Source organism: Corvus moneduloides, chromosome 5 (genome assembly GCF_009650955.1).
Source record: "Corvus moneduloides isolate bCorMon1 chromosome 5, bCorMon1.pri, whole genome shotgun sequence".
NCBI lineage: Eukaryota > Metazoa > Chordata > Aves > Passeriformes > Corvidae > Corvus > Corvus moneduloides.
The window spans coordinates 40393729-40410038 of NC_045480.1; the positions used below are offsets into that span (position 1 = coordinate 40393729).

Below are 16310 nucleotides of genomic sequence, written 5' to 3' on the forward strand. Positions count from 1 at the left end.
ATATATTCTTAACAAAAATATATTTTTTTATTACAGTGCAGGAAACATAAGACATAAAAAATGCATAATGTTTGTATTAACAACAACTGGTAATTCTCTATGCAAACTCGAATCCCATGGGTTATCAGTAAAGACTTAAGTAAATACTTGTGCATGGAATCAATATATTTTGTGTCGGAGAATAGTCTGCCCCATCCTGACCCACCATATTGTAGTGCTTTGTGTTGGCAGAGATAAATGGATTGTCATTGTAAACATGCCAGTGCATCTCCTCTGATGGTCTGGGAACATCCTGATGCTTCAAAATGTGACATAGCTTTAGCATGGACATGAGATTAACAAGACTGTCCTTCACCAATTGCATGTTGGGCTGTAAGACTGCTAAGGTGCTTTGCTTTATTACATGCTCTGTGCATGCTTCATTTTTCCAGTTTTCTCATCACAGATGAGTGTGTCTGACCCCATTGTTTGAGTATCTTGTTTGCACTTTGCTATTTGTCTTTTGCTTATTCCTACCAACTTCCACACGATTATCAGGGGCCTGACCTGGATTTGCTATATCCCAGATATTGCCTAAGCTGAAAGGGAGGTTGGGCTCTTCATTTTGTTCTTGGAGTCTCTTAAAATTAGTACTTCAGTAGCAACAACAGCCTGTATGTAATAATTTTCACTAGTGCATTTCTTTTCCCCTCAAGAACTTGTTGAAATGCTCCCTAGTTTTGTGGGTGGCTGACCTGCGGTTAAATATGGGTTTTACTTTCAAAGTTAGTTTTTCTCTGCTTAGCTTTCTAATTAAGTGTTAAAGTTGAATATAGGCCAGCTACCTACATGTGCTTTTGCATTCATCTCTGTTTTCCATCATTTTGTGTTTCCTGGAGCATGCTTATTTTGTCTGTGGAGCTATATATAGAGGAAGGGTCCTTAATACAATCTCCATCTGTTGAGCTAGTGCTTGCTAAGTGTGTGTTCTTGATCCACTCATGCATTTGAGGAAGAGAATGGAATGGCTTTGGGAAGTCCAGCTATCTTGTTGAACTTTGTAGCATGTTATCTGTTTCAAAATTGTGAACAAGTCCTGTGATAATGTACTGAAAATTATTTGTTCAAGTTGTATGATTTTGTAGATGAGCTTTTCTAAATGCTTACTTAATTTTATAAGTGTATTGGTTCTACCACCTTGCCAGAATTTTATTGGTGAAATTTTTATTTATTAACTCTTTCAACAAATATTTGTAGTTTAATTTATTTTTCTGAAGATAATGAAAAACTTAACACTAGAATGGAAGGTTGCTTGCTTGTTTACTTCGAATGAGAAAGCTTCATGTAAAAACACTGTGATTAGAGACATACATATATATGAAAATAAATGGTGTAACAGAGAGCTGTGTCAAAAAACTACAAACCTTAAGAGAACCTTAAAGAAGCAAAGATGTCTGAATTCAGTGTAAAACATCTAAATGTCTAAATGAATAAAATTTGAGCTTCAGAGAAGCTAAAGAAAGAAGGTATAGCCTATGTACCAGCTCAAGAAACTATTTTATATTGGAGAAGTGTTTAGGTTTTAATAAATATTTTAGTGATTTCAACAAAAAGTATACACTGATTAGTGCTGAATGCAGAAGAAGCCAGAATCGGGAAATGAAAAGGGAGAAATTCCTAGAAAATGGGAAGAATAATAGTGTGTTGGGAAAAAAAAGCTGAAAAAACAGCCAGCTGGGCAAGTACTTATGCACAAGACAGATTCCGTGTTAGTGAATTACATCAGGTCCATGGAAGACTTTGATTCCAGATCTTGTTGATTCAAAAACATGGTTACCCTTGAGGAGGCATTTAGTACAGGTCACAGAATCATAGAACCCCTCATCCAAGCTGGCCTTCAGCACTCCCAGGGATAGGACATCACAACCTCTCTGGGCATCCAGTTCCAGTGCCTCACCATTCCCATGGCAGAGGAGTTTTTTCTAATATCTAATCTAAACCTACACTCCTTCAGCTTCAGCCCGTTACCCTTTGTCATATCAGTACATGGCTTTTTAAAAAGTCCCTCTCTAGCTCTCTTGTAGGCTCCTATTAGGTCGTGGAAGGTTCTCCAGGATCTCCTTTGAGGCTTCTCCAGGCTGAACAGCCCCAATGCTCTGAGCCTGTCTTCATAGGAGAGGTGCTACAGCCCTGTGATCAACTTAGCTTGCTCTAGCAGGCCTACATCTCTCTTGTGGTGGAGGCCCCCGAGCTGGATGCAGCCCTCCAGGTGGGTGTCACAAGAGCAGAGCAGAGGGGCAGAATCCCCTCCCTCAGCCTGCTGCCCATGCTGATTTGGATGTAGACCAGGATGTGGTTGCTTTCTAGGCTGCCAGCACATGTTACCAGGTCATGTTGAGCTTTTTGTCCACCAGCATCCCCAAGTCCTTTTCCTCAGGGCTTCTCTCAATCCATTCTCTGCTCAGCCTGTGTTTTCCCTTGGGATTGTCCCAACACAGGTGCTGGACCTTGTACCTGGCTTTGTTGAATATATGAGGTTTACACAGAGCTACCTCAAGCCTGACAAGGTCCCTCTGGATGGCATCCCTTTCCTCCAGTGTGTTGACAGGACTACATACCTTGGTGATGTTGGCAAACTCGCTGAGGTTGCCTCAATCCCAGTGTCCGTGTCTGGACTATGTGTTGCAATTGCATTGTCATCGGTGGTGTAAGGTATCTTAGGAAAGCTAAGGCTTGTCTCTGTTATGCCCCAGCTGTAGAAGGGACAAATAATTGAAAGTTTTCACGAGGGCAAGGCTTATGGTTTAGCTGTGGAGCTGCTCTTCAGTACAGCAGCTAAACAGGTTTTGGAACCGGGCCTTTGTATGGGGCTGGAGGAACGGGTGTTGCACAGCTGTGCTAGGCTGTGTTGCACAGCTGCACAGGCATCTCTGTGCCATGCTGTGCTGCATTCTCTTGTCTCAGTTTCAGCACCAGGGTTCAGCATAGCCTCGTAGAAAGCAGTACAAGTGGTGGCAAAGTCAGGGGAGGGTTGTCAGAGGTAGAGATCAAACCTTCTGGATGGCACAGGATCAGACTCAGTTGCCTGAGCTGCTGCACCACAGCCACCGCAGAGTTAGAAATCTTTGTGTTCACCCTGTCACTGAAGAGAGCCAGGGAGCAATGCTGTGCCATCAAGCATTGTGTTTGTTTTCTGCTGTACACTCAAGATTTCAGTTTTATAACTTTATGTTTTGTCAGTATCCTTGCCAATGTCATCTTCCTTCAAGGTTCTTTGGAAAGACTTGCGAGAGGATGAATACTTATATTGTGCTTAGTGTTATTTTTAAATAGAAGAGAAGAAGTGATGCTGTGTCCAGTTTTACCCTTTAATTAGCAAACACAACAAATACTACATCTTTAATTTTTTAGAAATGATTTGTGAGGAATGGCATATTATAACTGTGATGTGCATATGGTCTCTGTGAATCTTAGCTTGCTGACAGCTGTGTGAGTTGTGGTTTTAACTGCATATACTGCATTGCTTTCATCTCACAGAGAAGCCAACCCCAATTTTCTCTGTGGAAAATAATTAGTAAACTATTATGGTCTGGCATTATAATAAATTAGGTTCAGGCTTAACTTGAAACTATTGGAAGACACTCTTAAGAATCCCACTAATTTTAGTTTAGAATGCCGTGCTGATATTCACCCAATCTTCTTGTACCTCTCTAGCTTTATTAGTTATTCAGCAAAACTTTTCTGGTTTTTTCCCAACTACGAACATAAAAACTAGAAGGACTACATAATCCTTCAACTGTTTTTTTCCTACTAAATTTCAAGTTATTTTTTGACAGCAACCAGAGCAAAAAGAATAATTGCTTACAATAATTTTGCCACCATTATTATTGTCTAATGGGAACCCATTTTAAAAAAGCATTATTTCAGCTATTTGAGTCATACTTTTGTTTCCATGCATTCACTTCTAAGGCCTACTTTTGTATTTGTTTTCTGGAAGTTTTGATTTAAAATTACCAGAGTAACATTATTCAAATGCTTATTCACATAATTATTAGCTTTTAGGTTAACATAATCTTTACTTATGTAAGGGACTAGTTATTTAAGGTGTTACCAGTAGCTGCAGCGTTAGGCCAGTAGGCCAGTAATTATTTATAACTTAAATCCGTTCATCCTGAAAAACCCTGAATAGGCCATCTGCCATGGTTTTCTACTAGCACAGGTCAGATCATAAGCCATGATCTTCACAATTTCTACTAGAAGGGGGCGGTATGAAAAAGAGGTACTTGCAATAGTATATTTCAGTTCGTTTAGTGTTGAACAGCTATTTAATGGGCTTATTTAATCATTATTAAAAACGATTCCAAATTTTCTCCTTTGGTAAATCTGTCCCAAGTTTTCATTACATATTTGACTCTTCTGTCAACTTATTAGGTGGTATACCCTTGATGACAACAAAAGTCTTCCTCAAAATATTTAGCAGAATTTTCTTTATTATAATGCATACAACTTAACTTCAGTAAGGGTTCTAAATATCTTCCAACAGAATATCAGGTTTCACCTTCTAATTAATTAGAATTCAGGTCTGTAGTTTTTATAAGAAAATAGCTGCACCTCAGTTTCCAGAGATGACCCTGAATTTTCTACCAACTAGCATTCAAATTAACTATTTCATGATATTGATCAATCACAGATTATCCACAGATTTGTATTGATGGATATGGCTGTAATTTTCACTAATCACAGAATGGTTTGGGTTGGAAGGGACCTTAAATATCATCTAGATCCAACCCAACTGCCATAGGCAGGGACACTTTCCACTAGACCAGGTTTCTCAGAACCCCATCCAACCTGGTCTTGATCACTTCCAGGGCTGGGGCATCTGCAGCTTATCTGGGCAACCTGTCCCAGTGCCTCAACACCCTTACAGTAAAGATGTCCTCCTAATATCTAATTTAAACCTACTCTCATTCAGTTTGAAGCTATTCCGCCTTGTCCTGTAACTACATGTACTTGTAAAGAAACCCTCTCCATTTTTCTTGTAGGCTCCTTTCAGGTACTGTAAGGCTGCAATTAGGTAACTCTAACCAGGAGTAAATTACTTGCAAACACTGATTATTAAAAATAAGCATTAGCTACTTGCAGCCAAAAACCAGTTCAACAGTTATGTTTATGTATAAAATTACATGTATAATTTATACAGTTATGTATAAAATTATAAACTGGAATATGAGGGCAAATGACTAATGCTAATGATGGTAATGACGACTGATGCTACTCACCCTAAAAGAGGTTCTGAAAACTATCTGAAATGAGGTAAGAAAAAATTAAGAGACCAGCAAAGACAAAGTAGCAGTCGCCTGTCCTGCCCTGGAGTTGTTACAGATTGTGAGCAATGATACCCAAGCAAAAGGATAAGCCCTTCTTTCCAGCAGTGATTACCGCCGTCTAGTGTGGGTTCTACATGACTGACCTATCAGGGGCAGTATCTGAACTGCTCACAAGCAAGAGCTTTCTTTGTTTAGGGTTGTCAGTGGAAGATGGTTTATGACTGCCCAGGACTTTGTATTTGACAGAATTTCTGTTAAAAATGCTTCTCTGACAAAAGGGAGATACTTCTTTTGATGGACCAAGCATGGTCTTAAGCACATTTTGGCATGTGTTTCTGGTACTTCAATTAAATCTGATTTTCTCTTTGTTTTTAAAAGCTAATTTAAATTCCATATTAATTACCTATCCTTTGATACAGAGGTGTTTAATGGTTAAATTCTGTCTTTAAGGTATTTAACCCTTATTGGGCTTTTAAAAAAAAGTTACTTCTGTCTTTGTCTTCTTATTTCAATAGTGAGCTCTGCCTGATTCAAAGTGGATTTGATTTTACAATAAAAATATACTCTTCTTCTTCTGTAAATAAACCACATATGAATGGGAAGAAACATAAGGAAATAACTTTTAATTTTACATAAGCAGAACAAAGTCCATTAAAGAGTTACTGTAACTTCTTATGCCCCGTTCATTTGGATAATTGCATGCATAACTTCATAAGGTAGTTAATGCTTTAGCTTCACGTGGATTTTTTGCATGTTAACGTTTTCTGCTATTTCTATAGCTTCCCTGAAGAGTTTTCATCTGCCAAGTGCTGGGTATGGTTTATCAGGTGCATTTACCAGTCATGTCTTTATTTTAAGCTGCTTGTCAGTCCTGTATGGCTAAATATATGTAAACTCACAAAGCAAAAACATGTACTTTGTTCTTTTTCTCAACTCCATGATCATATCAAGGCTGTTCGCCTTTCTACCTGGGAGTCTGATGCATCTGGAATTTACATGGAGAGATCCTGAGGGAGGGGTCATTGCTCACCTGTAGCAGGAGCACATACAGTTGCACTGCTTTTTGAAGGTCTGAGGAAAATTCAGTGGAGACGTCTAACCTTTGATGAGCAAAGCATTCCTGAGAAGAGAAGCTGTGATATTAACAGCAATAACCTTTTAGAAAGCAAAGTCATATTTGAGGATGGAATAGAGGTTGCTTATGAAAATAGTTCAAAAACTGTGCATCAGTAAATACAGATTTTTATATGGTATCTACATGTATAAAAGTTGGGGGGTTTTAAACATTAAATCAATTGCCATAAATGTAGATTTCTCAACATTTTCTTCTTGAAGTCTTCACAAATGCAAAATGGCATGATTACAATGCTAAAAATTTACCATGGGGAAAAAACCCTATTGGGGGTTTTCTGAAGAGCCTTGAGTGATTTAAAATTGCTTTCTGCTGTACAAAAGAGATACTCTTCCTTGTGGGGGAAAAAACCAAGTGTGACTATGAAGGCAAACATACCCACAAATTTTAAATCTTTAGTAGCCCAAAAGACTAATTTCTTTGATAACTTTTATAGATTTCTTGTCATGCTTTGGGCATAGTAGTTAAGGAGTGGTAAACAAAGCAATATTAGGTGCAATAATTTTTGCACCAGTCATCTTAAATTTATTTATTTTCAGTGATTGAATTGTTTGAAGTGATAAGTGAAATTTGCATCTTTAGTTGCAACAAAAAAGAATCAAAGTCTTAAAGGACTAAGGACAACTTAAAATACATATTAGCAGTATAAGAGAAAAGAACAAATCAACAAAGGCTGGATTTACTTGGAAATAATTATATAGTTAATTATGGTCCAGGACCATCAAAGTAATTCCTGAAAATTGATTAGATAATATAGGTATTGATTTAGGAATATGTCATAGTTGAAAGTTTGCAAACTTAAGCAAGCTATAAGTTCTAGAAAACTTGGTTATAATATAACGTCTGCTGCTTTAGAGAGGGGCGCTGATTCTGCGATGGTGTTTTGAAAGGGCTGCATAGCTAAGTTAAATGGCAACTCTGTTTTGTCTTTACAGGTAGGGAAAGGCATTTAGATGTGCATAATTGGGCTTACTCTTCCAGTAGTGCTCTGGAAGCACTTCTGAAAACAGTCATTAATAAACATGACATGTTTGAATTCAGAATATTGCATACACTTAATGCAGAGGTGTTTGATTGTGTATGTCCAGTAGCTGTACAAGAAAGCTGGTACCATTATAGCCTTGATTGGTACCATCATTTTAGGTGTCAACTTAATAATTTTTGGGCATGTGTGCTTGTTTTCTGTTGGTCTCTGCATTGTTTTTAATGAGGCTAGAACATTGGCTATTTTATTAGCTATTATATAGGTATTTTAGTTGATTGCTGCAGGTATCAGTCAGGAAGGTAAGACTTCTCTAGCTTGATGGCCTTTCATGCTATTTTAATTCCATGCTGGACTCACAAAATTATTCCTGTGTTTGGAGGGGCAGAAGGAACTCAGCACTTCTGATGATAAAAAATTTTACACGTAGTTATCACATTTGTATGTGGAAAGTAATTTTTTCCCCCGACTTGAAAGAACCACAGCACTGAGATATTACTGGACTTTTACAGCTGTTTACACAATCACATGTATTTTAATATGAATTTATTTATTTATTTTTAATATAGAAGTCATTTTAAAACCTGAGGTTGAGCTTCTTATTTGTAGAAAGTTTTAGTGTCATTATGTTATGCTATGGCTACACTGAATTGTCCTTGTGAAACACAGCAGCCACAGGATAATGACTGGCTGGTTAAGAAAAGCCAGTTGCTCACTTGTGACACAGAAATAGCAGAAGCTATCAGAGATTTCTACTGCATCCAACCCATCAATTCATGGTTTTATTCAAATTAGAATAATTGATTAGAAGTCACAGCTTGATAAGGCTCAGACAAGAGATACACAATGAATAACAGTATTTCTCTTAGCGGAGCTCAGTATTGAAGGCTATTTGTATTTCAGTATTCCTGTAGCTCTGCTCCTGGAATATTTTGATTGTCTGCCAAATCCTGCAGCGTATTTAGTTGGCTAGACAAATACCATCACTTTGATTGCTGTTGGGAATCTTTGAACATGAAGAACAAAACTTAGCTTAGATAAAGAACAGTGTGCTTTTTGTGTTCAATTTCCTGCTGTTCTGTGATAGCAGCTAGATTCTGGTAAGGACTGAAAAAGCGTAACCTTCTCATGTACTTCATCTTAATGCAGCCTTTGTTGAGGCCTTTGGTACCTGAATCTGATTATGATTCAGAATTAAGATTATAGATTATTTTCTTTTCATCTCTAAATTAATGAACTCTTTTTTAGAGATATGATGCTTTTATTTCATACAACTGGCTAGTTTTTAATACATCATTCTTAACTAAACCCCTTTTTTTTTAGCATTGCTATTGTGCAAGATGAACAAAAATTATGTGTCCCTTTGCTTGGCTAAATTATAAGTAAAAATTTTCTCCCCTGAAAAAAATATGAATGAAGTAATTCTTCTATTTTTTTAAACAAATCTATAGAGGATGAATTAAGATTGTTTTCAGGAAATTTATTTGTGGTGGTGGTTCTTCAGATGTATGAACAAGAGCAAAGTTTTTCTTCCAGTTATGACCAGGACAATGGTAGTCATTTTGATTGCTCAGGGCAAAAAAAGAAGAATTTCAAAAGTTCCAAAGGGTTCTGCACACCAAGAAGACCAGAATAGGACTGTAACTATATTCAGATGATTCCTTGTCTTCACAGGTACAGGCAGTATAGAAAGGATTGATTGATAACTTACTCAGCATGTTTTTGTATCTCATGTTAGATTTCAAGAGACCAAAAAATTGTAAGAATCGGTTAATCTGTAGTGTCACTCATCTAATCATCTCTAGTGCAGTAAAACTCAGGCTAATTTCCACTTATTCCTATCAGTTCCATGAGGTTGTGTGGGGGATAGAGCTTTGTGCATTTCATACTTTGAAAACTATTTATTAATGGTTAAGCATGGAAATGGTAGAGCTGTAGTTATTCAGGAAGGGCTTGTGGTTTTTCAGACTCAGAACCTGGTGTCTTGGTTTGAAAGATAGTTGTCTGCTAAGAAAGGCAGGAGCCCTCCTTGGAATGGCAGATGCGACACCCCTTCCTTCTGAGTTACAATTTTGAAATCAAGGGGCTTTTAGGCAAAGATGTGGAAAATAGGAATCACAGTTCTTTACTATTATATATAACCAGTCAAACAAACAGCAATAACTATGGCAGTAACAGCAAACACAAACCCAGTCCCAGCCTTCTCGGCTGTCGGGCCCTTTCCCCTCGGGTGCAGTTCCGCTCGCAGCCGGCAGGGGCGCTGGCGGCTCCCGGTGAGCAGGGCAGGTGCGATGGTTCCCCCGCGGCTGCAGGGGGCGCTCCGGAGCGAGCTCGGGGAGCACGCGGCACCGGTGCCCCGGGATCCCAGGAAGGGATGGGACAAAGGCTTCACAAACCCCTGGGCAGCTGATCCTGGTGTCCGGCCGGACCCTCAGGAACAGCAGGCTGAAACAGCAGGCTGAAACAGCAGGCTGGAACAGCGGGGACGGGCACAAATCCCGGATGGCAGATGAGGTGTATCCAAACAGGGAAGCCCTCCCCCGAGGTCTGGGCAGGCAGGATGAGCAGGGCTACAACGTAGCGAAGGCTCGAAGCAATGGCAGGGGCAGGGCAGCCACGGCCCAGCTCGGAGCAGGGCAGGGAAGGCAGGCTTGGGATCCCGGGGTTTTTCTCCGGCAGAAGGAAAAGCTAGCTCTTTGTTTTTCTTAAGTATCCAGCCATTTGTCCCCCTAGCAACACGTATGGGGAAAATTTCTTTAACAAAAAAAAAAACCAAAAAAAACCAGGAGAGCTCCTAAAACCTCAACACCTGGGAAGATGAAATCTCCTGTAAATATATGCGTATTTTGTGTCCTGCATGGAGATGTATTGCAGAAAAAATAAACCTGTGTTACAAGTGAATAATATCCAATGATGCTACGTGATGCCATGGAAGGTCTTTGGCTTTATTGTATTTATGTTCCAGTTTTATTCAGTCTAGTGCTACCCTTGTTTGGAGTACTAGGCACTCAATCTGGCAGGTTAATCTTTCTGTTTATTATGTCTCATGATGCTACAGAATAACACATGTTAAATTACAATATGTTATAAACAACAAGATTAGAAATTGCTTCAGATATTGAGGAGAATAAAATTGCTCAAAGTTGTTTTTGTAATTAATTAACAAAGTTTTGCACTGAATTTTGCACCCCATTATCAATTTCGATTGGGAAAAAGCAGATTGTGAAATTTTAAACATATTTATGAAGGTTTCTTACACTTCATAGCACACTTTACTAGTGCTACATTTCCAGAATGTGGTAGTATTACGTAAAAGGTATTTTGTTATTGTTACAAACTAGAAGAAAATTCAGAGATAATTTGCAGTTGGCACGTAGCATTTATTGCTGGTGTGTGTACATTACTTTTTTCTATTTATAACACATCCTAGTGTAGCACTTCAAGATGAGCCAGGTATTCTGGAGTGTCTGGGTGTGGGTACATACACGTTTGTGTGTTTTCACACTGTTTATTTGCATCTAGTATCTGCTACTCTGTTAGGGCCATTTCTACTTGTTTCAGTCAATGTGGGGATTTGTAACCAAATGTTATATGGTTTTTGTGATGATGCTAGTCTCAGAGGTATTCTATAATAAAATCCCTTTAAAATAACACTTTTTAAATTAAAGTTACAACTTGAGAAAGATTTAACGTGGAGAGAAGGCACTATATTTGCTGACACTGAAATAGTACTAATGCATGTAAGGTTTGCTGAAAGTGCTCAGATCTTTTCTAACCTTCAGGGTTTAACACTTTGGGATAAAGATGTATATGTTTATTAGCTTGTTCAGATACAACTTTAAAAGCTGTTTTTAAAGGCATGCATCCAGAGACATGCACAATGAATTCAAAGTGTCAATGTTTCAGGGAATCTAAATTATTTTCAGAATTTCAGAAATTGAGAAGGGATAAGTGGAAGGAGAAAATGTTGGGCTGGTGCCAAGCGATAGCTCGTAATCCTCACAGACTTCCAAACAGCACAAGAACACCCGAGGTCTCAGGTGATGCTTCACATAACTCTACTTTGGTGAGTGAAAAGTTGCATTTCTTGACGGTGGCATGCTCAGATGAACTTGAGAGGTGTTAAATTTATTTTTGAAATTGTGCTGTTTGCCATTGCTTGCATTTCTTCTGTGTGTGAACCCTTTGATATTACAGATGTTTATTCTTTCCATTTGCTCTTTTTCGTCTTTTATGTTATGCATGGTTCATTCTGACTTGCATGCTGTGTCTATAAATCAGTATTGATGTTTTGTGAACAGTAGAGTCTTTGAGCAGGAGATGATCGAATGTGGATCACTTACATTCTTTGTGATCTTAATTGGTGCAATGGCATTTGGTCCCTGATGAATACATCTGGGTGTTATCTAAAGGCACCTGATTTGCTCTTTGTTCCTGCCAATAACAGGAACAAAGTATCATGTCTAAACTTGTGTTAGACAGCTGGATTTTAAAATTATCTTCATATATTAAATGTGCTGTTGCAAGAGATGGTTGAGTTTCTGCATGCAAAGCTGTTGATAGTAAGTGTCTAGGCATTATAAAGTCCACAGTTTACACGGTGGAATTAAATTGTATCATATGGGATTGAATTAAGTTACTCATTGATAAGAATTTTAATCCTCCAGTTTGATTCATTGGAATAAAGCCATTTACATCAATAGACCTGGCCAGGTGAGTAAGAATTGGTGCTTGTATGTAAAGGCTTCCGACTGCCCCGACTCTAAGAGCAAAAACTGTCTCCCTGTCTGCTTGTTTTAATTCAACTGACATTTTCAGACTACAGAAAGACTGAATATTTGAAACATATTGAGTTCAATATGCCTGCTCCAATTTCATTAATGAGTGTTAAATAGACACTATATTTCCCTATCCTAAGAAACATGAGTGATCAGGAAATACTGCCCTGCAGTTGTTGAAACATGGACAGGATGACATCTAAGCTGAACGGTGAATACTTGTTCCTAACCACTGAGGAAATGTGGTAGTCCAAATGAAGAGACAGGGGTCTGCTTGAAAGCTGTTGAAATTTTGGTGAAATAAAGCCCCTACTTAATGTGGCAAAATTATAATGTTCTGGGGTAAATGATATAGAATGTAATTTTCTGCTACAGAAGAGAACACAAAAAGGCAGCATTAAAAGCTGCAAATTTATAGTTTATTATATATCTTAGATTATTGTTATAGCTCACTTTCATCTAGAATACTTTGCTTTCAGAGAAATAAAAGAAAATTAAAAGTCAATGAGTCTATGAAACAAAGATGTCATGTATATTATCCCCACATTTGATTACTATTGCTATTTTATTTTTAAATTTTTTTAATTGATTTTACTATTTAGGTATTAATAGTAATAAGAGGTAGCTATTAAGGAATTAAGTGTAAATTTGCGTACTTTTATTTCTGCTTTACTGATAGTCAACATTTAATTTGGTTTGATGTGTATGAGATAAGCATTCCAATCTACCAGATGGGTTTTAGAAATGAACTGGAAATACAATTCAGAACTGGTGAACCCACAGACTTAGCATCTTTTAACCTTATTAATATTAAAACTTGTTCAAAAATAAGTTTGCGTGTAGACTGCTGCTTAGTTGATGAAGTGTGTAGGAAAGCCAGAGAAATAAACGACTGGGGAAGATACTGTGTGTCATTTAATATCGTGACTGGCTGTAGAACAATAATCTTCACAACAGGAAATAAAACAATAATGTCTCGAGGCCTGTCAAGCTTTTCATTTTCTTCGCTTCCTGCTCTTTCAGCCATGACTTTTTCTATCCCTCACTTCCGAAGAAAAGGATATTCAGCTTTTGTTGACAATGTGTTTCCAACTTGCAGGCTGTTGACCAAAAATCCTTATTTCACTTGTGAACATTTTAAATCTGAAATTTTGTTTCAAATCAATTTTGATTTTGCTTAGTAGTCTCTGCCTTTCTATATCAAAAAAATTTTCTGTCTGGTCTTGATTGAAGACACAGACTTCAGCACTGGAAAGTGAAAAACAATGAAACAATAGAAAGTAAAGAATATGGCAAATTATTTGTTCAAAGTGTACAAAGACACTTCTGATGAGCTATTCAAGCCCCTTCTGTCTGAATTACACTTCATTTTTCAGTGCATTGCAGCTCCTCTGTGGATCTGATTCCCTTAGTATGAGTTTATTTGGTCAGTCTTGTTTCCACAGTTATGGGATGAAGACACCGCTCTTTGCTTCCTTATACTGTAGGTGACAAGTCTGGGTTTGGAAGGAAGCAAAGTGGAATGTAGACTACATCTTTTTTTGACCTCTGCCATATGCCTTTTGTGTACACTTCTGATTCAGCAGGATGTCTTCTTTATTTGAGAACTTCAGCTAAAGTATTAAAGAGTACTTTACATTTAAAACTAAACCCCAAAGTGGGCATTTCACAATGCCACTTTTCCAAAGGAAAGTGATCTGAAAATTGCCAGCAAGTCTCATTAATTTTTCACGGAGTCGTAATACCAGGATGGAAGGAATCTCAGGGATCATCTGGTCCAACCTTTCCTGGCATAAGCACCATATAGACAAGATGGCACGGCACCCTGTCCTGCTCAATCTTAAAAGTGTTCAGTGTTGGGGAATCCAGCACCTTTCCTTCGGAGATTGTTTCAATGGCTCCTTGTTCTCATTGCAAAACATTTTCCTCTTGTGTCTAATCAGAGTGTGTCCAGAGTGTGCTCAACTTGTACGCGTTACTACTTGTCTTTTCCTTGTAACTCCTTGTAAAAAGGGAATCTTCATCTTCTTTGTAGCCACCCTTGAAATACTGGAACATGGTGATAAGGTGTCCCCTAAGCTTTCCTTCCTCGAGGCCGAGCAAACCCAGTTCTCTCAGCCTTTCCTCATGTGGCAGACTTCCCAGTCCATTTTTATGGAAAGAAGTATTTTTCTCTCTTTTTGAAAAAAGGAAGGAAGCTTATGGAGCAGGAAGCAGGTTATGATCATTAAGAAATTGCTTTTTTCATTAAGCAAGTAAATGGAATACAGAACAGTAGTGGAGTAAAAATTACAAAAGAAGTAAGATCATGAAAACATTGGAATGTATTTAAAGAGTTTAATAAAATCAGTTGCGCCATTTAATTTGATTTGATGTTAAGATGTTCTAGCTTCATCAAAATCAAATAAATTCTGAAATATTTTAGGAAAACTCTACTAAGGATTCTCAGAAACATTTTTCTGTTATTGTTGTCAACCTAATTATAATAATATCCCCAAGCTTTATCACCTTAGTCTACCTCATTTGAAGATTAAAACCTTTGTATTCAGTTTTAGGTCACACTCTAGCTTCTTGGTTCTGAGCATACCTTAAAAATTTTGAATCATTCTATCATCAAAGGAGGCATAAGTTCTCAAAAAATATTGTTTAATATTGCAGTTTATTGGCTTTGGGATTTTGCATTGATAATTTTAGATTCATAGTGAGTAAACCTTGTTATACTCAAAACAATTTCATATAGTCAATTGTAGTGGTGTAGTGGAACAAAAAGCTGGAATTAACTTTGCTTCTCTGATAGCTAGAAATCATCTCTTTTTCAAGCCAAATTTATTATCAGTTTGTTTCTGTATACATGGTTTCTAAACTTTGAAGGTTCATCCTTTCTAATGTTCATCATATTTTGAGAGACCTCACAAATACAACTTCCCCTTTTTGTCATAGTTTCCATGTTCCCATGAGTATATTAAAAGGTCTTGTATATTCCTGCTCCAGTTGGAACAGGAGTGACCAGTTGTGCACAGTATTCCAGATCAAGCTTTCTCTTCCTGACAACTGTAACACTATTGCCTGTCCAGTAACACATTTATCATACTACGTAGGTTTAGAATCACTTTATTGATCCCTTTTTGTAGCTGCTGTTTTAGTTTTGAGACCAAACCTCTAGACTCTGTTGGTTTTTGATACATGAAGACTGTAACAATTCCAATTATTAATGCTCTTCTATCCTTTTCCATTCACCAGGCAATATGCAAATTCATATCTTTTTGATTTTTCCCTTTCTCTGTTATTTTCTAGAGTTGAGGAAGGAATTGTTTTTTTCTTTACTTGAAAAGAATCTAGATCTTGAAAGCTCATAATTTTATGCAGTAGTATTTGCAGGTTTTTTATCTTCTGAAAAGATAATGGATATAATTGAAAATAAGAAATTTAGAATTATTTCTTCATTAATCACTCTGTGCTGACAGTATCTATTTATACTGTGATTCTATGAGCATATGTATATGTGGTGAGTTCAAATGATTTTGATGGGAATACATAAATATGTATTAACATTGATTAAGCCATTTGCCTAGAAGCAGTTCTGTTTCTGACTATCATTGCACAGTGTCTAGTGCTTCTCTGGGTCCTAATTCAAAACTTGAGCATTATTATAATCTGTGTTCCCAATTGTTATGTGCAGCCTCTTCTGCACAGGGCATGGACTGGTCCTTGACTCAGTACAACATGTTAAACACGTGAAGCTAATGGCACAAGAGCACGTACTTAGTGCTGAGTTCTAGTCATTAGTATAAACTACTTTTCCCCATTTTATTCCCAACCAGAAGTACAGGTGAATATATGTGAAAGTATAGTAAGGTGAGTAACTAGATAATTTGTGTTTCTACATGCAAATGCAATGTAGAAGTCATGGCAAGTGATCAAGCATCTAATTTCACTCTAAGGAAGGACTTTTTTTTTTTTTTAAATGCGAGCAAACAATACTATCTGCTTCCCCAAGAGAAAGTAAAATATGATTATGAATGATCTGTTGGACATAGGTAGATCACAGGCTGCCACATCTGATTTTTGACTAACTAATAGTTGGTTTCTTCTGAATTATCTCCTTATTTGTG

The 16310-nt window shown here is 37.5% G+C and overlaps 1 protein-coding gene across 6 annotated transcripts in view; it reads left to right on the forward strand.

The window, feature by feature from the left end:
- The window catches only part of MARCHF1 (membrane associated ring-CH-type finger 1), a 230599-nt gene that overhangs the window by 129050 nt on the left and 85239 nt on the right, over positions 1-16310 (forward strand). For 3 of the 6 annotated variants that reach the window (XM_032108627.1, XM_032108623.1, XM_032108624.1), the window contains one exon: positions 11347-11486. The exons of the other annotated variants lie outside the window; for them this stretch is intronic. In XM_032108627.1, the coding sequence (XP_031964518.1) occupies positions 11385-11486 (102 nt within the window). In that variant the 5' untranslated portion in view covers positions 11347-11384. The remainder of the gene's footprint in view (positions 1-11346; positions 11487-16310) is intronic. 6 annotated transcript variants of the gene reach the window in all.